Source organism: Camarhynchus parvulus, chromosome 12 (genome assembly GCF_901933205.1).
Source record: "Camarhynchus parvulus chromosome 12, STF_HiC, whole genome shotgun sequence".
In the NCBI taxonomy this organism is placed as follows: Eukaryota; Metazoa; Chordata; class Aves; order Passeriformes; family Thraupidae; genus Camarhynchus; species Camarhynchus parvulus.
This window is the reverse complement of record NC_044582.1, coordinates 10,002,127-10,024,912: the sequence shown is the minus strand read 5'-3', so window position 1 is coordinate 10,024,912 and position 22,786 is coordinate 10,002,127. Positions and strand designations below refer to the sequence as shown.

Sequence of the window (22,786 nt, the reverse complement as noted above, 5' to 3'; positions counted from 1 at the left end):
GATCCATTCTTATGCTTTTCCCTCCTTTTTTTGTTTCCTTGAGCTATTAAATCTAAAAAAAAACCCAGAACAATCCCAAAAATAAACACCCCCTCCCCCCAAGTCAAAAAGTGTAGCACATACTTATATTGCTATCCAAAATTGTGAGTAGCTAATCTCATTAGTTTATGTTAGGTTTAGAGATAATAAATTTTTTTTTTATTATCTTGTATTGTTATGCATAAAAAGCACTAAAAATTAAAATACTAGTGATGACCTGTGCTAAAACCAATTTTTCTTTTTCTTTAGAACACAAGAAAATAACCCTGTAAGGAAAGTGTGCCCAAACTGTACTCAGGAACTCATCTTATCTTTAGAACTTTCTGAATTTTGAGGTGTATTACTTTTTTGGTGTCTGACAAATACATCTGTCTTTGCTACCATGCTGGAAGAAAGCAACTCAAGGCTCAACAATCATCTGCAATATTTAGGAGCAATCTATGCTTGCTATCATATGCCATGAGGATGGATTGCAAAAATAGTTTAATCCTTGATTACAAGTACAGACTCTTGGAATACTGGAGCAATGCACAGATGGTGTGATACTAAACACAACAGCTCTGCCCTATTCATGGTATTTTGTGAGCAGCAGAAGGACCACAGGAGAAGTGCCAAGCCAGAAATTCCCATCCCAAAAGCATCATCTGTGCTTGATAATTTGAAGGGATTGAAGGCAGTAATGTGAAGCTGTGTTTGTGGGGAAGCCACATGGGGAGGTTTGGGGATGATTCTCCCCAGGAAGGGCCCCAAATTGGAGCAGGGGCACGGTGTGGGGAAGGAGCAGGGAGATGAAGGGTGATGACCTGACCACAACCCTCCATCCCCATCTGCCTGTGCTCCTGGGGAGGAGATGGAAGAGCTGGCAGTGAAGCTGAGCCAGACAAGAAGGTTGGTTTAGTTTTTTTCCTCGCTGTCCTACTCCAGTATTGATTTGCAGTTAAATTATTTTTTCCCAAGTTGAATCTGTTTTTCCCATGACAGTGACTGGTGAGTGGTCTCTGTGCTAAAAGCTCTGTCCACCCAAAAGCTTTCTCTTTGTGTTTTCCTTCCCTGGCCAGAGAAGTCAGAATGAGAGAGCAGCTTGGTGGGCAGTTGATGCCATCCCAGGTTAACCCACCTCACCTTGCTTACAGAATTTTCATAGGGAAATCCAGGAATTCTGCTTCTCAGGGCCCCCAGCACCCCCTGACACAGCTGCAGGCCCCCAGCCAGAAACAGCTCCATGTCAAATGGATCCTGTTGGTGACATTGCCTTTAACACATCTCACTTCAGACCTCTGGAGTGCTGTGCAAACACCAACTAATCCTCTCACTCATGCAATATAAGCTTATCCTTGGAGATGTTAAGTAACCAACCCAGTCACACCACAAATGCAAGACAAAGCAAAGCTTTAACCTCTGCTGTCACAGCCCACATTAGCAAACCTGAGTACAAGGCACAAACACATCTAAAAAGTTTGCATTCCCTGCTGATTGAGGTCAGGATCAGCGAGATGAACTTCAGCTCCTGTAGAGTGCAAAATAAATTAAATGTGAACATCTCAACAGCAGAATCTTAGGCTTCCTAATTTAGAAACTCAGCTTCTTTAATAAGAGGGAGAGACAAACAGGAGCCTGAAGGGAAGGGGCTGTTTAATGATGCTTCATCCAATGTGGGAAGCAACTGGCTTAGTTCCCAAGCTTTTTTCCTCCACCTCCCTGGCCCAGCAGAGACCTTGAATGTTATGGAGATGCCAATCTGGCAATCAAGGAGCACTTTTCATCACCTTCGAGGGGAATAATCCTTTTCAAGCTTGTCCCTCAGCTGGGAGGAGGGCAGGGATTGGCAAAGGTCAATAATTTCAACATTCAAGAGCAATAGAAATGCAATTGGGCTGTAATTGAAAGCCTGGAAAGTGGCAGAGGATGGGGAAGAGAATTAAAGCAGGGGGTGTTTGCTCCAGGGAAAGTGTGGGACCTCTTTTTTTGGGGAAAGAGAGTAGGAAGTTCTCATATCCCACAGGAGAGGCAATAATCTTGTCAACAGGGACAGATGAGTAGAGGAACAGAATTAATCAGGCTGAGGGAAGTTCTTTCTGTAAAGGAATGGAACTCTGCATAGTAAAGTCTGTTTCTCAGTCTGCTCACTGGACTCTACCTACACCCAGAAAAGATGGAACATGCAGAAACATCACCTGGCAACAAACCTGGCTGATAAAGTCCCAGCAAAGCATTTTTACCACAAGCTGGTATGGGCTTTACCACGATTTTTCATCCTGCTTGAGGCAAGGGAGGCAAAGAAGAGGTGAGTGAAACCAATCCTTCCCCTCCCACCATTCCTTTTCCTCTTCTGCCCAGCCTGTGCCAGTGAGGGCTCCCTGCCCTCCTGATGCCCAACTCCAGCCCCATGACTTCCACTCCATGCCAGCTGCCAGAGCCCAGACCCCATCCCTGCTCTGCCCTCGCCCACACAGTGAGCACGCCAGCCCCAAGTCAGAGCACGTCCAAGGGAAGGTTACACAAGTGAGTCAGTGCCAAGCTCCCAAGAGTGACATTTTTACAAGACAGAGTAGTGGTGAGCCCTGCCAGCGTCTACCCACAGCCAGCAGCCCCTGTGAGAAGCACACAGCAGAGCAAGTACTGCTTAGAGGGAGTTTCTTGTCCAGGCTCTTGGGTTCTCCATGGGCTCAGCCCACTCAGCCACAGCTCAGATGCAGCAGCACAAACAGGGCAATTCCATCCCAGCAGGGTGGAGTGCCAAAGGGAGACAAACCAAATTCCTTACGCACCATACTACACACAGAATCCCCCAACTCTTGTATTTCAGAAAAGAGAGCAGTGAAGTCATAATTTTTAACCAAGTTATCTAAAGAAATAACACTTCTGTCCTCTCACTGGTCAAACCCACAAAGTTGCTATATGGTTGCAAAGTCCACAAATAAATTTTCCTAAAAGTCTTTTAAGACAAATTTTTCTATGTAGAAACTAGAATTCTTTAGATTTTCACCGCTATAACATTTGAACTGTACACAATGTAAGAAGGGCAAATTATTTCAAGAAAAGCTAGTAAAAAATACTGCAGGTCAAAACACCTCCAAACTTGGCTATCTCTACTTGAACGTCTAGATAAGTCACTTTTTTCTTTTTTATTCATATCCACCCACAATTTTACAGCTGATTTTGGTAATTTGAACATTTCTCCCCTCGCAGAGCAAGAACTACAAAGCACATGACATTCAATAGATCCACGACTATTTTTAGTTAAAATGCTTGATCCTTCCTTCCTCTGTTGTTCCCAGCTCTTGTAAGGTACATCCAGGAATTTTTCCCTTGCCAATATTCAGGGAAGGCTTGACAAGCACAGGATTTTAACATGTACTTTTAACTTCAGTTTAGAGCTAAGGAAAAAAAGCCACCCTATTTTTCAATTTTCTGCCAGTATGAGATGTGCTGAAAAAGGGTAAACACTTCAAGTCTTTGTCAAAAGCAGCTCCAAGGGGAATTGTGAGAATCAGAAGCTTTAAACAGTTCAGTTACACAGGAAAAGTCTTTTATGTCTAATTTTGGCATTTCATGGCTTATTACAGAATATTCAGCTCCCCCTTTTGTCTCTTACTTGCCCCCAGAGTTTTTGCACAGGCCAACTTTAGCTGCTTGTGTTACTCAAGACAAATTACAGTGCTCAAGATATAATTAAAACTTATGCTATGTGGAAAGCCATCTACTAATTTGATGATTGTCTTCAATGTTTACAATAACTACAATAATAACCACTTCTGGACCTGAAATGGATAAATTTCACCAATAAGTTAAAAAAACACAGAGCTTTGCTGTTCATCCACTGTTTCAAGAGCTCCAGTTGAGGTAGAGTGCCATAATTATCAGTGATCTAGACAAGCAGCTAAGCACAAATTCAGTCACAACTGAGCATTTTCAACTACAGCTTATACAAGCTTCCTGGTATTAGGGCATTAATAAATACCAGTGTTTTAAGAACACAGAACAGCTCTTCAGAATTTGTTCAACAACATTTATGACAACAGAAATGTAAACACCAATTTGCAGTTAATGCCACTGCTGGAGTGTCCTTACTACCCAAATTCCAGGTATTATTTTGTTGCCACAAGTCCCACTTCTCAGATCTCACCTTCTTCTCTAACACCTACTGTCCACCTTAAAATTTTGGCTTTGATCCATAGCTTGTTGTCACAGCACATTTTATTTTACACGTGAGCCTACTGAAACACAAGTGACAGGTTCACTTCCTCCAGCTATAAGCTACTTACTGTGTACTTTAACTGGAGAGTTGAAAGCTTTAAAGAGTAACTCTGTAAAAGTTCCTGATGCCACCAGCTGTGTATCACCTAGAGCTGACAGCTGGGGCAAGCATGACAAAGGGAACATCTGCAATTAGGACACTGTTACAGATATGCAAGTGGTAATTATTGATCAATTAACACGAACCTGCAAATCAAATCTTAATTTGAAATAAAACTCAATTAGTGCTTACTAACAGCAAATTCAGGAATTAGCACTCATTGACTTGGCTTCCTCCTTCACTTCCTCTCCAGCAGGGCTACACCAGGTAAACTTTGCTATTCCCAGTCAGTTTGTCATCATTTCTACTGCACCAGAAGTAACTCCTCTGCAGCAAAGCAGCCCCTGCAGCTCAGCAAGCATCTCCCCTGTCAAGTGAAGGTATTTTGCAGTGCTACTGAGACTTTGGGTTTTGCCCAAAGTCTCCAAGAGTTACTAAACTTGAACACCAGAAAGATTTGCTGCTAACCCTACCTAGATTTTACCGAGCATCTTTGAGCTGTTTTACAGTTAAACAATACAAGGTATTCAAATCTTCTAGAATATAGAGAAATGGTATAAAACTGATCTTTCCAGTTTTAACTCACCTAAATTCAATTCTGTATCCCCAAACAGAAGCACATTTGATACCTTGAGCAAGCCCCCAAGGGTGACAAGACAACTTGTTTCTCCATTTAAAAGATTACAAGATGCACAAATCCACAGGGGTTTTAGTACTGCATGGGATACATAACATAACTCAAGCCCAATAAAATCTCAGGCAACAGAATTTATGAGGTCACACACCACAGAGTGTTGTATGCATTGTTTATTGAACTTCAAATGCCACGGTAGATCACAGATTAAATAGTTAAAAACTTGTTACTATCATACAATGTTCAGAACAGTCTTTCAAAACAGCTCTTTGGACAAAACAGAGCCAGATTCAAGCACAACTCCCCCACGACAGAATGCTAGGGGTGGAGGAGAGCTTCAAAGTACTGACAGTACACAACACTACACCAAGCACAGCAGGTCATTGCCCTGGGCTGCCGCATGAATCAGAGCAGCTCTGCACAACATCTTCTGCCTCCCTGGGCAGGCACCTACTGTGTCAGTGGGACAGAGTCTGCTTCTCCAGGACTTCAGCATTCCACATAATAGCACAGATATAATTCTGGGTTCTGTGAGGTTTTAAATTACAGAGCTGAAACCAGATTTAAGCAAACTGACATGGCCTTGCACTTACACTCTTTAGCCTTGACACACAAGACACCTACAAATCAAATTTTTATTTTGAAGACATGATGTCACCTGAGGCCAAAAAACTGAATGTGAACAACAGTGGTGTCTTCAGCTACTTACTCTGAAGTTTTAGACTGGTTGGGGTGGGAGACTAGTGCTTGAACTGCACTGCTCAACACTGCATTCTATTTATGCCATCTTGTCTCAACTGAACATACAAGTATAACAAAATGCATCAAAAAGATAAATCAGTCAACTGTAAACTGTTGGCAAGAATCACTCAATTATGTATTTGTCATCTATTTCAAGCATTTGTACAAGACACTGGAACTAGAAGCATTAGCTTTAATTTGTGCAATTTAAGAATTTCCTTCAGGAGGAGTTCAGTCATCTGACTAGACACGAAGCTCCCAGCCTTGCCTGGCAGTCATCAGTCGTAGCTCACCTCACAAGAAGATTTTGAGCAACAACGTCAAGAAAGCACCGCAGTGCTAATCCAGGCAAAGTCAGGATTCACAGTCTGAGATTTTTCTGCTGCTTTACTGCTCCATGTGCAACACAGCTCGTGCTGAGGAAGCCTCTCCAAGGCACCACTCCCAGCTGCAGCACCCACAGCGGCACTGATGCAAACCTTTACACTTCTGCAAAGCAGTTGGATGTATTAGAGCTTCCACAGGACCGAGAGTGCACAGCATGGAAACACGTAAAACAGCAGGTTTAACCTCAGCAGCCCTTCTGAGTGATGTCCTGGCCAGAAGATTTGGTAATATCCATTGTAGTGAACACCTGGAAGAGACCAAAACAAGAGCTTATTTACTGTTGCCTGCATCATCATCCACATGGCTACTGATCTTTTTGTAAAACTGCCTTCAAGAGAAGGTTTTAAATCAGGCTGTGCCTTCCCCCTTTCTCACCTCTGCACAAGTAGGATGGATACCAATTGTTTCATCAAGTAATTCTTTGGTGAGACCACATTTAATTGCAGCAGCAAAACCTTGTGTAACTTCACCAGCATTGGGTCCAAGAACATGCAGTCCTATCACACGGTTCTGCAGAACAGGTGAGAGAAAAATATGAGCTAGCACCAAGCAAAGTTTGACAAATAAAAATGTTACACAAGCAGGTCAATAGCAGAGTCTTTAAGAAAAAATTAACTACTTCAAATAAAGTAGTTCTGCAGTTCTTTCCACTTCAAGAATACCCTCAGCATATCCATCCTGCTACTTACATTGTCCTGTTTATTGCAGATAACCTTTGCATAGCAGGTATTGTTATCTCTGCCTGGCACTGTCCATTCAAGTGGCCAGAACAAAGTGTGATAAACCTGGGAGAAAAGCAAGAAAAAGAGCATTAGAATTTCATTGATTTAGTCAGGCACAATTCCACTTTTTAGTATCTTTATAAACAGGTGGTTTGACATTTAACCCACTATATTCTTGTCTATAACAAATGAGATGAGTAATTTTTTTTCCACTCAGCCCACAGAGTCCATACTCCAAAACTCAGCAGAGGAAGACTTGACTCAAAACATGTAGCTCAGATTTAAATGTCTAATAAAACAGCTACAATATATAGTAGTTGCAAATCAAACTTTCAGAAAGAGAAGTACAAAATTAATATCCAGTTACTGTAAGTTTAAACCTACTATGCAAAACAGTGAGAGCAGAAGCTCAATAATGTCAAGTGATTTTGAAAGATATAAGGAATTAAACACAAGGCATGCAAGCAGCTGCCTCAAAACTCCTTAGAGATATGTAGAAGCCAGAAATTACCATAAAATAGGGACGATATCCCCAATACTCCTATAGACATACGTTTAGGTCAGCAAAAAATAAATTCACAACTCAAGTACAGTGAACCAGCAGAAAATAGTTCATCCCAGGAGTTTGGTACACTTCAGCAATAAAAGCTTTTAATTCATGACAACAAAAACCACTCCTACAGCTCTGCAACCCAAGTCTGGCCTCCTGAGGTCAAATGCTTCTCTCAGCCACCTGCAAATGGTTATGCACAATTCTAATGGCATTAAGTCCAGTCCTGGGTTTCTGTGTACCTTGTTGGCCAGATGAAAACACAGCCACAACAATTCTACCTGTCTAAACTTCTAATCTTGTAAATCTATGCCTTGAGACTAAAGCAGCAAGGTCCAAGAAAAACACCCTCAAGCTACAAGTTAATTGACTCTTGGGTGTTCTTACCTCCAAGTTTTGCTCTCCATATTCATCTATGGCTTTTTGTTCAGGATACCCACAGCTGCCATACTCTAAAGGGGTAAACACTGTTGTTGGTACATTGATATAGTCACACTAAAAATAAAAATAAAAAATCATATTTAGACTATGCAAGTTCTATACACTACATAACAGAAAAAGTTATATAAGAACTTTCCTTCTTTTTTACAAAATACTTGCAGAACTAACAGATAAGTGGATAAATTAACTCATGTTACTGCAGTTTTGAGGTAAAAAGCATCTTATTGAGAAATAAGTTGAAGTTGTCTGCTTATAGCTTTACCTTTTTGGAACTACCCCCATACAGCCTTTGGGCCAGCAGTCTCCCTGCCTGAATGGCAACTGGAGTAAGTTCAAGCTTTCCATCCAAGATATCCCCAATTGCATAAACATAAGGCACATTGGTTTGTTCTTCATCATTTACAGGGACTTTGCCATTCCTTTAAAACAAACAGAAGACCACAGAATTCAGCATCACAACTTTTCTCAGATCTCTGTAAAAAAACAGGGGAGAAACTCTATTCTAACTACTGAGCTCATTTCATTAAATATCTTTATGCCTTTTTTACTTAAACTGCAGACTCTTCAGAGCATCAATCACCTGCAACTCTGACACATTGCTGAAGTCTGTATTCAGTGGGCCAGTTCAGACATGAACAACAGTGCCTGGCTGATGGCAGTCAAGCTACTCAGACATCTTTGGACTCACAATCTTTCACCTGATTATTTATTATACAACTCTGTGCTTTCAGCACAATGATCAACTAGTATGTATTCACTCAGAATAGTTATTTTACAAAGTACATACTGAAGAAATTAAGTTAATGGACAATTATACTCAAATTCAGAACAAAAAAGTTATCAAAGGTTCACATTAATTGTCATATAAAAGAGCGGGAATTAAAAGACCATCAGTATCATAAGCTATTTTTACAGAGGTAAAAAAACATCCTTGCATTTAGTGGTTTTAGGGATTTCAGTAATACTCACTTCTCATTGATTTTGACACCAATTGTCTGTAAACCAATATTCCTGGTACACGCATCACGACCAATGGCTAGCAAAACCTAAAAAAAGCCCAAATTGAATGTAATAACTTTACACAAGAGAAGTATAACATAAGACTTCCCTTGGTCTTTCAGGGAAAAAACTGAAGCATATGAATAAAATGACTTCCAAATTATTTTTTCCAAAATTTGAAAGAGCCACCAACAACTCTCTTCCAGGTATAACTTGTTTTAGAGATGTAACAAACAGAAAAGCCAAAACAAAAACAGAAGCAACCACACTGTTTATATGAACTAAACTCCAGGATGACATGGTTCAACTAAAGACAAATACTGAATTTCCACTTTTTTTTTTTTCTGCCAGTAAATTACATGAACAACTTTTTAAGGAGGAGTTCCCTTCAAGTTGTTCAAGAAAAGGTATTTCAATACTATTCATGTGCATCAATAGCCATTTATTTCAAATCCAGACATGCTTACGGTGTTATATTCTTCTTCAAGGGTTTCCGATCCCTCAGTAGACTTTGCTGTCACTTTCAGTCTTCCTGGCATTCCTTGCTCCAGCTGCTCAACCTGTGCAAATTTTTGTAAGCTTAGAATGACCTGAAGCAGCAGAGCTCACTTCCATTGTCATTCAAGCCTTGACCTACTAATCTATCATTAAGTAGTTAAAAAAGCTCAGTCTCATAAAACATTTATTTCTGCACAGAGCCAAAGCCTTCCCAGACAACACCCGCATTTTACATGTGCTGTTTAAAGCAATGATGTGTTAAGAGAAGAAAGCACTTGCCTGAACAGGTACAAACTTCCTGATGAACTTCACACCATGTGTTTCCATGTAGGCTCCAACCTTTTCTGCCATTTCTTGATCGAAGCCTCGCAGAAGAATGGAACGGACCATCACAGTGACATCCAGCCCCAGGCCAGCCAGAAACCCTGCACACTCCAGAGCCACGTAGGAAGCACCCACAACCAGAGTCTTGCCAGGGCAGTAAGGCAGGGAGAAAAGGTCATCACTGAAAAGAGAAGTCTAAGTAAGTTACAAGGTCCTTGCAACACAAGCTTGTTTGATTTGGCAAACACTAGAGCAGACAAGTTCAGTCTTTTGTGCCTTTTCATCTCACCTTGTAATGCAGAATTCTTTATCTCCAGGGATACCCAGGTATCTTGGCCTTTCTCCTGTAGCCAGCACAAAAGTCTCTGCTGTGTGATAGGTTACTTGTCCCTTTCTGTTAGTTGCCTGTTGATCAAGACACAGTTAAGGCTGATGTTTCCATATGCTTTAAGATAAAAATTATGTAATCCTTTCCTTAATTATTGTAGATATGTCTAAAAATCAAGAATAAGCAGTTTGAAACAAGAACAAACGCATTTAGAGATGCCATACGGGTCATTGAAGAACAACAGGTTTAAACAACTGACTATCAGGCTTCTCTTCCAGTAGAGCACTTAAAATCATTTACTCTTTGAATCCTGCCCATTTTAACTACTAAGTTAGATGGGACTACTCATAACAACTTGACTTCCGAGTTGTTAAAAGCCACAACAAATTAAGACACCCTCTTTATCCCCACAATAAAAGGCCAATGTAATGTGAGGGACAGAATAAAATGAATTAGTCCTTCGGCTAAAGTAAAAAAAAGTAACTAAAAAAAAAAGATAACTAGTTACACGATTTTAGTTCAGAGGACCTAAGACCCAACCTTGCATGAATTCTAACCAATTTCAACTCTAGAGATGTTTGATCTTTGGAAATTCCACCTTGCCAATCCACCTCTCCCAGAACCTGACCTTCATTCTTGCTCTTTGTTAGTTTTCCATCACAGATGAAGGGAAATATTTTCCCCATCGAGTCAACAGGTAATTCAGGTTGGAAAGGATCTCAGGAGGTCATCTAGTCCAGCCTCCTGCTGGGAAGTCTCTCTGTTCTCCTTCATTTATTGATTAAGGACACTTAAGTGGCTTGGACACTTGAACAGGTGGTACATAAGGTAAATTGAATTTACTATTATCTTTCAGTGCCGAGCTCTTGGTTTAAAACACAAGTAGTTCAGCCTTGATATTGCAAAGAGACAATTACACCCACTGAGTGCAACAGTTGCCTTCAATATGCACTTCTAGGTTAACCTTGCTTCAGTATGCTCACCTATAGCAAGATTGGCAGAACAAGCTTTGTCTTGCCAAACTGACACTTTAATTTGTATGCTGATACAGCACAAGGTTCTAGCAGAGCTCTTATGCAAGCGCTTAATCTAAATTTAATTTCAATAATTTTTATGCTTTAGTATGAGGATTTTCCAAGTTGCAAAACCACACAGCGGGAGTTTCCTTTCTTTTCCCTCCCTCCTCACTCAGGCTGCTGAAATCAGTCATGAAGGTAGAAACTGAGACCACCTTCCTTTACTCTACAAGACACAGGTTTATACATATCCACATCACTCTTACAGAACTAGGTTTGCAAACACTGTGGCAGGTACTAAAGCACAATACTTATTTTAATCAGTAACTTCACAAATGAGTTATTAACTTCAGTTGACCTAACTTGGCAATGTTAAGATGAAGCCTTTTTGGTGTTGAATTTTGTCAGGCAGTTCTAGAACATGAGTTTTCCCTCCCAACTAAGTATTTTAAATGCAGAGTATACCTTGATTTTGTGTGGTTCCACGAATTCTCCATAAGAATTGAGGTATGTCACAGACTTCTCTCTCAAAGACACTCGATAGCCCCAGTTTAGAGAACCAATGTAGTTCTGAACTGCTTCTACCATGGTCTCCCAGTTGTGTTTAACTGAAACAAGACACTAATTCAATAATTAAGGAAATAAAAGTGCAATGTGTGCCTTAAGAAAAAATTAACGTATTCATTGTACATCATGCTAAGAAAACGTCACTATCAGTAATGAGGATACATATTAAGGTCTTGTTCTACTATGTTAATATTTATGTGACTTGTTACTACCTAAACTAAGCCCATTCTAGAAGTTGTCATTTATTTCAGTTAATACAGGGAACAAAACACAATTATCTTTCAACCCCAAAGGTTTCTATGACTCAAGGAGGACACCTTCTGATTCACCTAAAAAAAATACTGAACTCTGCCTCTAATTTATTAAGTACAAGAATAGTCTTAAGTTCAGCATCTCATCTGTACAGTCTTGGTCTTCCCTCTGTGTTCTTACCAACCTTGTTCTTCATATTGCCACCCATACTTCCTTGAATCTTGGAGTGCCTGACCCAGAAGTGCTGCTTGATGCATCAGCTTCTTGGGAATGCAACCTACATTTACACACGTGCCACCAAGTCCTAAGATGGAAAGAACCACATTATTGTTTCCATGAATGGGATTTATGCTTTCCCTAGCACATACTTTGTATACTCACTGTATCACTCAGGAAGGTTTGTATAGTCACACCAGTAACATGAAATTTCTGTTGCAAGGGACATTTTAGAATACAATGAACACACTAAGCCTGTATTTAGTTTAAGATGTTATTAGGCTCACTGGCCCAAGACAGGGAAAGCATGTCAAACATAGAGCCTGGCTGCTTACTCCACAAGGCTTCATATTTTAGTCAGGTTATCAAGTAAGCAAGGCAAAAAGCCCAGAGTTTCTCCAATTTAGTATCATCTATTATGTGGTATTTGAATATGCCTGTGTTTGAAATACTATCTACAAGAGCACATTCATTCCTTGACTCAACAGAAGTTTCACCAAAGTTTCTTACTCATTCTCATCTGCCAGTATCACTAATGAGGTCAGCCAGCAGCTGTCCTTAATTAGGAAAATGTGAGACATACATAGCCAAGGAGTCACTGTTCTAAAGGGAGCCTATCAGTTGTCTACAATATAGAACTGGATGAACTGAAAGGCAAAATATCCCCACAAACATTAGAATGTGAACATGCACGGACACACACTACCCACACATGGTTTGAAAGTGATCAAAGCTAGAAAAACTTTTGACAGAGAACAGAGATAGCAATGCCCAAAGCAGAAATAACCATCCAGAAAAGCAGCAGGCATGCCAGGCAAATAACTCTTGTTATCTGTGTACCCTCAATTTCTCAATTAGAATTGAGGGTAAGAATTACCCTCAATTCCTGAGAACACAAATCCATAATATGTGACATTTCAGTATGTATCACTGGTACTCAAACATCATCAAACACAAGATTAAAAAAGCTTACCCCATGTGGTTCCAAGAGGTGTTGGAACAACATAATCTAATACCATTACTTTCTTTCCCAAGGCAGCAGCTTCCTATAAAAGATGGAGAAGACAAGTCAGCACTACTGAACAAAGCAAGCCTGTCCACTCATTTATAGTCATGATACATTTAGCACTAATAGGTTTCCTTTACTACCTTCACCAGTTAGTCTTTAACATACACGGCTCTTCTGCCTCCTTCCCTAGACAAAAACCGAAATCCCTAAAGAACTGACTTTTTTCCAAACTTTGAATGGCTCCTTTCATGTTCAATGCTACATCAAGATCATCCTATGCTGTCAAAAGCTACGGTCTGAAAAAGGTATGAGATGGGCTCTCTTCTACCTCACCTAAAGAAACACTTAAACTGTTAGCTCTGCTTTCCATTCAGAAGGACAGAACTGACTTGGCATGTTCATGCATGGAAAAGAAGGTGACACACTGGAGACATTTCAATGGAGCACCACCATGATGTTCAAGGGGCTAGAGCACACCACCTACGAGAAGGACAAGGGAATTGGACACATTCAACCTGGAGAACAACTGAATTTGGAGAAGACACAAGAGCAACTTTCTAGTGCCTATGAGAAGTACACTAAGATGACTGTGCCAGGCTCTTCACAGTGGCCAAGTAGCAAAGGGACAAAAGACAATGGCTTTAAGTTGAAACAAGAGACTCAGACTGGATATAAGGAACTTTCACACCGTGAGGACAACCAAAGAGGTTCCCCAGAAAGGCTGTGCCATCTCCACCCCTGGCTTATTTCAAATGAATGAGTCCCTGCACAATCCTGTGTGACTTCACAGTTGACCTTGCCTGGAGCAAGGAGCTTACACTAGATATTCTTCTCATGTCCAGTCCAACCTGAATAAGCCTATTCCTCTATCCAAGCAATTACCATTGTTTGATTTTTCAAGCACTTAAATCAAATCTCTAGTGCCTCCAATCTCTTTAAGAACATCAACTGCAATCCTGCCTCAAACAAAGTTTAGCTGGCTGGCTTATATTTTGTGAATACTACTCTGAACAATTTGGCAATTAGCACCAAGTTTACAACTGATGTCCCAGAAGGTACTGTGAGGAAAGATCTGAACATTCTGAAAATACACAATTGGCCAACTGAAGAATTCCACTGTCAGCTCCCCCTGCCTGCTCTGTATTTTCTAATGAAGGTTGCACGTTTGGCTGTATAGTTCAGCAATTGTCAAGGCTGTCAAGAAGAGCCTCACCCTGCCCAAGACATAAACTGACAGTTTAGGATCTGGCTGAGAGATGGGAGCATGTGTCCAAATCCCTTGGGTAGCAGAGAAAACCAAATCTGGACCTTAGGTCCTGAGGCACTCTGAACAACAGCTAATTGTGTAAGAGCTACACAGTCTCAGCTTGCCTTTCTGAGAAAGCACCTAAAAAGGGAACTAAAGAGTGAAGCAGCTCCTTGAAGGGGACTGCTGGAAGCACTTAATTTTAGATGACTGGTGATACTGAATCCTAAACTGTCAAAAGGCTTCAACAGCAGCCCTTAAGGTTGCTAGATTACTGTTTGGAAGTACCTGTGTATTACACATGCAGAAGAGATAGTTAAAAAACATTTGGTTCCACCCTCAGCCAGAAAACTAAAACCTATTATTAGGATCAAGAGCTGAATAGACATTGGCTACAAACTGGTCCCTTTAATACACATTACTAGACCACTATTGGTTCATTAATTAACAAGTTGAACAGTAATACTCATCAAAATATAGACTGTTTTATACCAACATAATTAATAGAGAGCAAGTTTTGAATAAGTTTTACATACCACCTGTTCTCTAATGTTATTTTCACATCCTACCTTAGAACACGCAAGTCCACCTGAGCCACCACCAATAATAATGAGATCATATTCATAGGGTTCTGTAATGGTTTGGTTATCCCCAAGGAGCTTCTGCAGTGATCCATCCTTATAAGCCTAGGAGAGAAAAAGAAATAAATAATCAAATTAGCACACATGTTTCTGAGCAAACAACTGATAACACTGCCTCCTCTGACTGACATCACCCAGTCTGCTGTGTCACACAATATTTCACTACAACCAAACAGCAAATTCACTCAGTCTTGTCCACTTCCAGCTGATTTTTAAAGCCAGGTTACCTGGTATGTTGCATCACAGCCACCAATGTGAGTTCCATTCACAAATACATTAGGCACAGTCCTCTGGTTGGTCAGCTCTGCCAATACTTGCTGAATACTGGCTCCATCCTCTAAGGATAAAAGAAATGTACATTATAAACAGATTTGAGCAACAGAGGTTTTAGAACAACCTGAAGTATTAAAGGTTTGGACTGTGAGACACTGGAGGCCTGCCAAGACAACAATTTTATAATAAAACATTCCATTTGCAGGTTTCCTGGACATAAGCAAGTCTTCAGAAACTGCTTCTCAAAGGAGCAGGCTTAAATACAAAAATTAAATTATATTTCAAGCCACAATTCTACAGAATGGAGTAATGCTGAAGTAGTAAGAGTTTAGCTCTTCTATTTCAAGGATTTTTATCTCTTACAGTGTCACATTTGTTGCTACACATTACAGTGTTCACTACACAAAAATTCTTTTGCAGCTATCACAGAAGATCACACAGACACAGTTTCTTTCATGAGAACTTCTTATTTTGGAGTATGGTCTGCGCACAGGAACATAATTTTGCCCAGCAGCTTTCTATTATGAGACAATGGGTAAGGGAAGTATGAACATGCTTTTCTACTTACCCTAAAGCTACCTTCCTCCTTTTTCTACCCACCACATTGTCAGAAGCTTTCTAGTTTTAAAATTATCATTGCTTGACCTCACCTGCCATCTGAATCATCAGCACCTACACACAGGCTCAATTTAGATCTCTCAGCAGTAAATGTGGGAATAGGAATTTACAGTAATCACTCTGACTAAACTTTTTATTCCAAGATTGTATCTACTAAGTATCAGTAATCAGAACATCTGCAAGGGAAATATATTATTAATTAGAAGTAATTTCAGGAAAAAAAGGGCTGTGCATTGTATTTTACATATCTTAGGCTATAATTAATTTACAGTATGACAACTTGAATAAGAAGCAAAAGTAACTAAGAAGAGATGAATAAATAGCTACATTTCTCCCAAACATTGGTTAGGCAAAAATAAAAACTTCAAAAAGGCATTAGGACTTTAAAAAAAACATTGGTAATTTAAGTTTTGTGCAGAAAAAAACCAGACACTCAACAGTTTACCAAAAGTGCATTTAAGAGCTCAGTAAAAAACATATAAGAAACTATTTGTTCCTAAAACTACATTAAAAGCTACATGCATTATGTTTGTATACAGGTAAGGCACTGCACATGTCCTAAAACTAAAGCAGCTTGGGCTTTAAGGAAAAAAACAACTTGAAACTTGGCAGCAGCCAAGTTGCTGGAATTTACCCTTCCTTCCAGTGACTCAGCACTTTTCCCAAAGAAGGTCACCAATATACCAAGTCAAACATGAACAATTCATCTGAAGCCATAAGAGAACCAGGAGTAGGAAAAAAAATTACAGACTTATTGCCCAGAAGCCACAGCTCCTTGGACAGAAATCAGATCTCACATTCTCTATCACCTGATGGTTTTTACAGTCAAAGCCTTCAGTTGTATTAAAAACACATCCTATATAAAAACCACATTGAAGCCTAATTGCCTTTATCTCTGCATATATTAAAATGTATTTTACTTGTTTCACATGTTCCCCATTTAATTCAAGACAGCTTAAGGAATCATGCAGCTTAAGGAATCACTCATTTTTAGTTACATTAAGCAGCAGCATGTGACACATTTTTTTTCTCCTACTCACCAGTTACATCCAGTTCCAGAGCATAGTAGTCCACATGCAGGGAGCGGAAGAGTTCCTTCACCTGCAACAGGAACAGACACCAGGGCAGTGCAAAGGTTTCTCAGCTCAGGGTACAACTTCCCTGCTGGACACACACAGGACACCTCTAAGGCTCAGTTACTGAGCTCTGAGGCACAGGCTCCACACAGCTTTGGTAGTTTGTTCTATGTTTTGTGTGTTCCTCACTTAAAGCCAGAGCATTTAACCTTCCAATACAAGTCCCATTACCTTAAGAAAAAGCTTCTAGTACAATTTGCTTAGCTGCTGACTTCTCCACCTGTGACATACCAAAATCCATGGAAGTGACTGCCATATCAAAAAACAAAGAGGAGAGATAAAGCAGCAGCAAGATTCCCTGCTAATACTAAGGAAAAAAAAAAAGGGAGGAGAGGATAATAAGCCAAACAAAATGCTATCAAGGAAACTTTAAAAAAAAGCAGCAGAAAGAAGGAACAGGTTCCAAATACTGAGTACTCAGCACTCGGCTGGGTGCTTTTTTAAGCTCAGTTCTGGATGGACAAAATGTATCATTACCTGATTCAAATCAGGCAATCTTTTAGAAACAAGATTTCTACAGTAACATTTTTTGTGAAGCGGGCATGTGAAAACAGCTCTAGCAAGAGTCACTGAACGTCTGTGGATGGACCCACTTGCCAGCATGGAGTCTGAACATTTTAAAATCAGCTTTCTGAGGAACCTCAAATTTATTGACAGAGCTTCATCAAGAGTATGTTGAGGCCCATCTAGTAAGTTTAAAGATGTCTAACACACAGGGAATAAAATGTTTTTAATACTGCTGTGACTCACACTGTTACTATACTGAATACTGAGTATTCCAGTGTTTTCTGATTAAGTTTCAGCTTTATGTAGACAAACAAGATTTTGTATTCTCTACCAACAACAAATTAAGTTTCTGAGCACATCATATATCAACCGTAACATTCAAAAAAAAAGCTTTGCCTCTGTAACTGATTGTATTGGTTCTATAGCTTTAGAATAGCGGAAGTTCTAAGGGACCTTTTCAGGCCACCTGCATGAACTCCCTGCTCAAAGCAGAGCCAAATGTGAAGGCTGATGACATTGCTCAAGCACTGTCCTCTCACTTGGAACATCCACAAGGACAAAGACACCAGAACTTCCCTGGGCTGGCTCAACATTTGACCATCCTCAAAGTAAAGAACTTCCATTTTATCCCACTGGAGTGTCTGCCATTGCAACTTATGTTTGTTGGTTCCTCTCCTTTCACTCTGCAACTTGAATAACAGTCTGGTTGTCTTCCCACTTGTCAGCTGAAAGCAGCAACTAAAACTCCTGGTCAGCCTTACCAAGGTTCAACAAACTGAGCTCCTCCTTCACACATTCAGCGTGTGCGATACTCCAGTCCTCTAACCATCTAGATGATCCTTGAAATTTTTTGTCCTAAGCTCACCATTACCTTCAGGCTTGCCTCCTGGAATAATTGCAGCTACAGGCAGAATGAAAGGGAAACAGCAGTGGAAGCACTCCAGACCTCCTGTTCTGCATCTGCTGTTACAAATCCCAAAGTAAATGCCATGCAAGATCCAAAAAGCAAAGCTTAAAGTGATTGCTACTAGGAAGTGCTAAGAATGCAGAGGCAAATCAGAAAATTTGCTGCTTGGCTGCTGGTTTAGTTTGCAGCAAAGCAGCGGAGGAAAAAGCAAGTGTTCATTAGTTTCTGTTTTCTTTTTTAAAAAATTCTGCCAAAACATTGCAACGGCAGCTGGCAGGAAGGAGGACAAGACAGAACATTATTAAAGCAAGAAAGATTACACTCAAGAAAGGACAGATTTAAGGCATTTAGACCACCTTTATTCTCTATTGAAGGTACTCAGTAGAGAGAAAAAAAATCAGACAAATGCCAGCATCCTAATTAGAGCTAACTGTTGCACTTCACACTTATGAACAAATCATACTTGTGTTGTGCTGATGAAACTGAAGGAAGGATCATAGCAGGCACATGAGCAGTTACAAAATCTTCAATGCAGGCAAGAGATAATAGATGACTTTGGTTTGGAGAAGGAAATGATTAGGAGGAGTAGAAAGATAACACACTAATCATGACTAATATCAAGATAAGCTGAACAGGAAATGATTTCTCAGAAATACTCACTGGAGCACTCAGCAATAACTGCATTTACCAGAAAACAACTTTGAAATGAAAAGGAAGTAAATCTCCCTGGGGAACACAACCAGAAAACTTACTGCTATCTGGCATTGTAAAAGCCAAGATTAAAATGAGATCAAAGGAGTTGTTAGACCAACTAATGAAAAAGAAAATCTACTGAAAACTTTGAACCCAATAAAACTAATACCAACTCAGGTCAAGAAATTCCTGTGTCACACACACATATACACCACTGGAAACTTCAGCAGTGTGCTGTGAGATTTTCTTACTTACAGCCCAAAGACAGAACTATCATTTCTCCAAATGTCTGGGATGGGATACAAGGCTGCAGCCACTGATAGAAGCATTTACTTCCCTTTTCACCAAAGCAATGGCCTCAGTTACCTACTAAACCCTTTCAGTTTTCTCAAGAAGTGATGGACTAGAAACACTTCCAAGTATTACTAAACAATAGATAATTCCTCTGAAACCAAGAAATTAGTCTAGCTTTAGGAAATGCTTCCCAGAGATACTTTCTGTCACTAGGGAGCTAAGCAGGTTTGAGATAAGCTTCACATCATAAAATAATAATGGCATGTCCTAGGTCTGCTTTTTCAAGTATCAGCTAACACTCCATAATAGCTACAGCTGAATTGGCCAGAACCCCCCGAGGACAGAGAATGTAACCTGTAATTGCATAAAATATAACTAAAATAACCAGTAACTTTATGCAATCACAGCTGTTGCTCCTAAAATATCAACATATCACAGTGTTCAGCCTTGCCATTTTTTCATGCTAAAAAACTATGTTTTCTTTATGCATTTCTATCTTACTTATTATCTTTTCTGGATGCTAAGCAATTGAAGAAACAGCCAAGTTAAATTATGACAAGGAAGTAATTCTACCACCACCCCCTCTCTACCACTGCCCTGTTAAAGCAGTTGAACAACAAATTGCATTTGCAGAAGAACAACAGCACAATTGCCAAGTCATGCTATTAGCTAACCTGAATACAATCACCTACCTAATTCACTTAGGGCATTTATTTGCAGTTGTGTTTCTAAAGAAAAGTGCCATTTTAATTTTCTTCTAGCATGGCTACCTCCACTTGAAATAGAGAATTCTTTCCACCCCCAAATTAGGTACTTTCAGACCATGAGCACTAAACATCTTTTTCTATTAATCCTACCAAAAGCACACTGCTAACAACCATCCACAGTAAAAGATAATACAATGCACACTATTCATATCTGTCTAAGAACTCAGAGCTATGTGATTACAGTCTAAGTACCCAAGCTGTAACTACACTTCCAAATTATATTCACTTCATTAATTCTATAGACTTGATCAGCTAACAAGAATCCTGCATTGTTTTCCCATTCCTTTCACTAATTTCTAAGTCTCTGGTAAGAGGGATTGTTAATACCCTTAGTGTTACAGATATTCCTCTGTTTTATCACTTGATGTCTCATGAGAGGCTTCCTTCTTCCATAACCTTTCTTCTTCTAATTGTCTGTCTGCAATCTATACCCCTTCTCCACATTTTCTTTGTTATATTACCGTTCTGTTCCAAGCAGGAAAATAAGCCAAGGAAATCTGACTAGCAGGCCAGCCACCTCTTCTTCCCCCAGCCCTATCTATGACCTGTTTCTTCACAAAAATTCACACAGCATTTTTCAAATCCCCCTCCTAGAAAGGGCCATGACAGAGGGTCCTCCTATTCCCTGTGTTCATTCTTCTTTCCCCTTTGCAAGACAATAAGGATAATATTCCTAATATTCCTCATATCTGCTTGCTTCAGGGAAGCAACCTGCCTAATAAAGAAACTATGAACAAATGCAGGAAAGAAAAATCTGGAATTTAATTACTGGACTACAATCAAGTCTTTTCCCCTCTTGTCTTAGTCAGGAGCCTCTGCAACACCACAAACAGATGAAGGAAAAAGGCACAAGGTTTAAAAAGTTACAGTGCCATCATGTGATCTCAAACCCATCAAATTGAGTGCAATGAGCATCAGCATTCACAATCACAAGCAGTAAAAGCACACAGGGCAATACTGACAGGCATGACTAGATATTTCTCAATGGGCAACTCTGAAGTCCTCAAGAAATGATTTTTCCTCAGCAGAAGATAACACTTTTGTCAGCTGGACTAGACAGAAGCGTGACTTCAACTCTTCATTTACTGAAACTTGGAGTAAGTTAAGAGGATTTGAGCTATGTACTCTGCTTTACTATCTGCCAAAAAGTTCTTAGACAGAAGGCACTGGTTTGGTTGATCCTCCCAAACACAGAAGTTTCTTTTCCCAAAACCTCTACGAAGTTGCAAGTAAGATAAGATATATTCAGTTCAGTTTTCTGCAAGGGGGTCATAATATCTCTTCCCTTCCCAGAACTAACTCTAACCCAGAAATGGGAGTGAGGCTTCTGAGTATTCCTGGTTATCAGTTCTATTGAGGAACACCAGGACTTGATCCAACAGTCCCACTTATATTCTTATACAATGGCCATATCAAATATGGTAGTATGAGGTTTAAATAAAATTCCATAACATACTTTTTGTAACTAGCCAAGAAACCCAAGGCCTACAAACCCTCCTGTGTCCTGTGTGGACTATGACCAGTCTGCTAGTATGATAAAATTCTAATGAAGGCCTTGAGTTTTTTAGTGAGTTTGGCTTACTAGTTACAGCCAGCCTGTGACATTGACGTACAGGCTTTAGGGCTAAAAAGATTAGAGCTTAAAAGATATTTTTCTCTGAACATCACAATAAACCAATAGTGCTTTTCTCTTCTTTTAAACACACACTGCGACCAGGATTTAAAACTTACGCACTTGCTACAGAGTCAACCTTAAATTTAGAAAGGGCAGAAAACTTAACTCATCCCTGCCGTGGAAAGCAGCTTTGTCCAAGCTGAACACCAATGTGGTACCCAAATTTCCAGCGAGAAAAGAACACAGCCAGCACCCTGAGCTTCGAGCAGCTGCAGAGCTGAGGAACAAGCACACTGTGCAGAACTCGCCACACATCCATCTCCCACCGTGGCAAAGCGAAAGAACTACCACGAACGCCACGGATCTTCGCCTGGTTTCGAGTAGCAAGTGGTTTTCCAGCACGTGGTGCCGGAGCGGGATGGACACAGCGCCACTTCCACACGCTCCAAAGCCCGCGGGTGCCGCCGCATGCCCACACCGCCCTGCCTCAGCCCCGCGCCCTGCCCGGGCCGAGCGGGCGCCCTCGGGGCAAGGTCTGCCCGCGCCTGCCTCGAGGGGACGGCCCGCGGGGCACCGTGCCGAGCGGGCTCCAACCGCCGCCGCCTCACCTTGTTGCAGTAGGGGCAGTAGCTCTTGCTGAAGATCATGACGCGGTGCGAGGCGATGAGATTCCGCACGCGGAGCTTCAGCCCGTCCCAGTCCGGGAGCCGGGTCTGTACCGGCGGCGGCGGCGCCATGGCGGCAAGATCGCCTTCGCCGCGGCGGCCGCGCTGACCCTCGGCCATGCCCGCCCCTTCCGCAGCCGGCAGCAGACGAGTCGGGCCGACCTATTCGGAGGGAGCGAGGGGGGGACAAAACGCCAAGGAGGGCTCTCCACCCTGCATTTCAGCCACAAGCACTACGAATCGTTGTAAAATAATAAAAACTTCTTTTATACCAGAAGCGAAAGTTCAGTATCTGCCTAAAAGCTACGTAGAGAAGGATAAACTTGCGTTGTTTAAGCCTCTCTCCCCTCTGCGAGGGGGCGTGAAGTGAGCCAAGAGGAGGCCGGCGCGAGCGCGCATGAGCG

At 40.8% G+C, this 22,786-nt stretch overlaps 1 protein-coding gene across 1 annotated transcript; it reads right to left on the bottom strand.

The window, feature by feature from the left end:
* Positions 1-5,127: 5,127 nt before the first annotated feature.
* Positions 5,128-22,559, bottom strand: TXNRD3 (thioredoxin reductase 3). Its single transcript, XM_030956802.1, has 16 exons — positions 22,326-22,559; positions 16,839-16,899; positions 15,135-15,244; positions 14,836-14,952; positions 12,985-13,057; positions 11,980-12,099; positions 11,442-11,584; positions 9,922-10,037; positions 9,588-9,813; positions 9,278-9,370; positions 8,781-8,857; positions 8,074-8,230; positions 7,758-7,865; positions 6,788-6,883; positions 6,474-6,608; positions 5,128-6,345 (listed from the first exon to the last, which is right to left on the bottom strand). Exons 1-16 carry the CDS (start codon positions 22,500-22,502, stop codon positions 6,283-6,285), a joined length of 1,872 nt encoding a protein of 623 aa, XP_030812662.1. The 5' UTR covers positions 22,503-22,559; the 3' UTR covers positions 5,128-6,282.
* Between the last annotated feature and the right edge of the window lie 227 nt (positions 22,560-22,786).

Coding starts and splice junctions, on each gene's coding strand:
- TXNRD3 (XM_030956802.1), bottom strand. CDS start 22,502: ATGGCCGAGGGTCAGCGCGGCCGCCGCGGCGAAGGCGATCTTGCCGCC. Junction 16,900..22,325: donor ACTGCCCCTACTGCAACAAG/GTGAGGCGGCGG, acceptor TTCCTGTTGCAG/GTGAAGGAACTCTTCCGCTC. Junction 9,371..9,587: donor GGAAGTTTGTACCTGTTCAG/GCAAGTGCTTTC, acceptor AAATTTGCACAG/GTTGAGCAGCTGGAGCAAGG.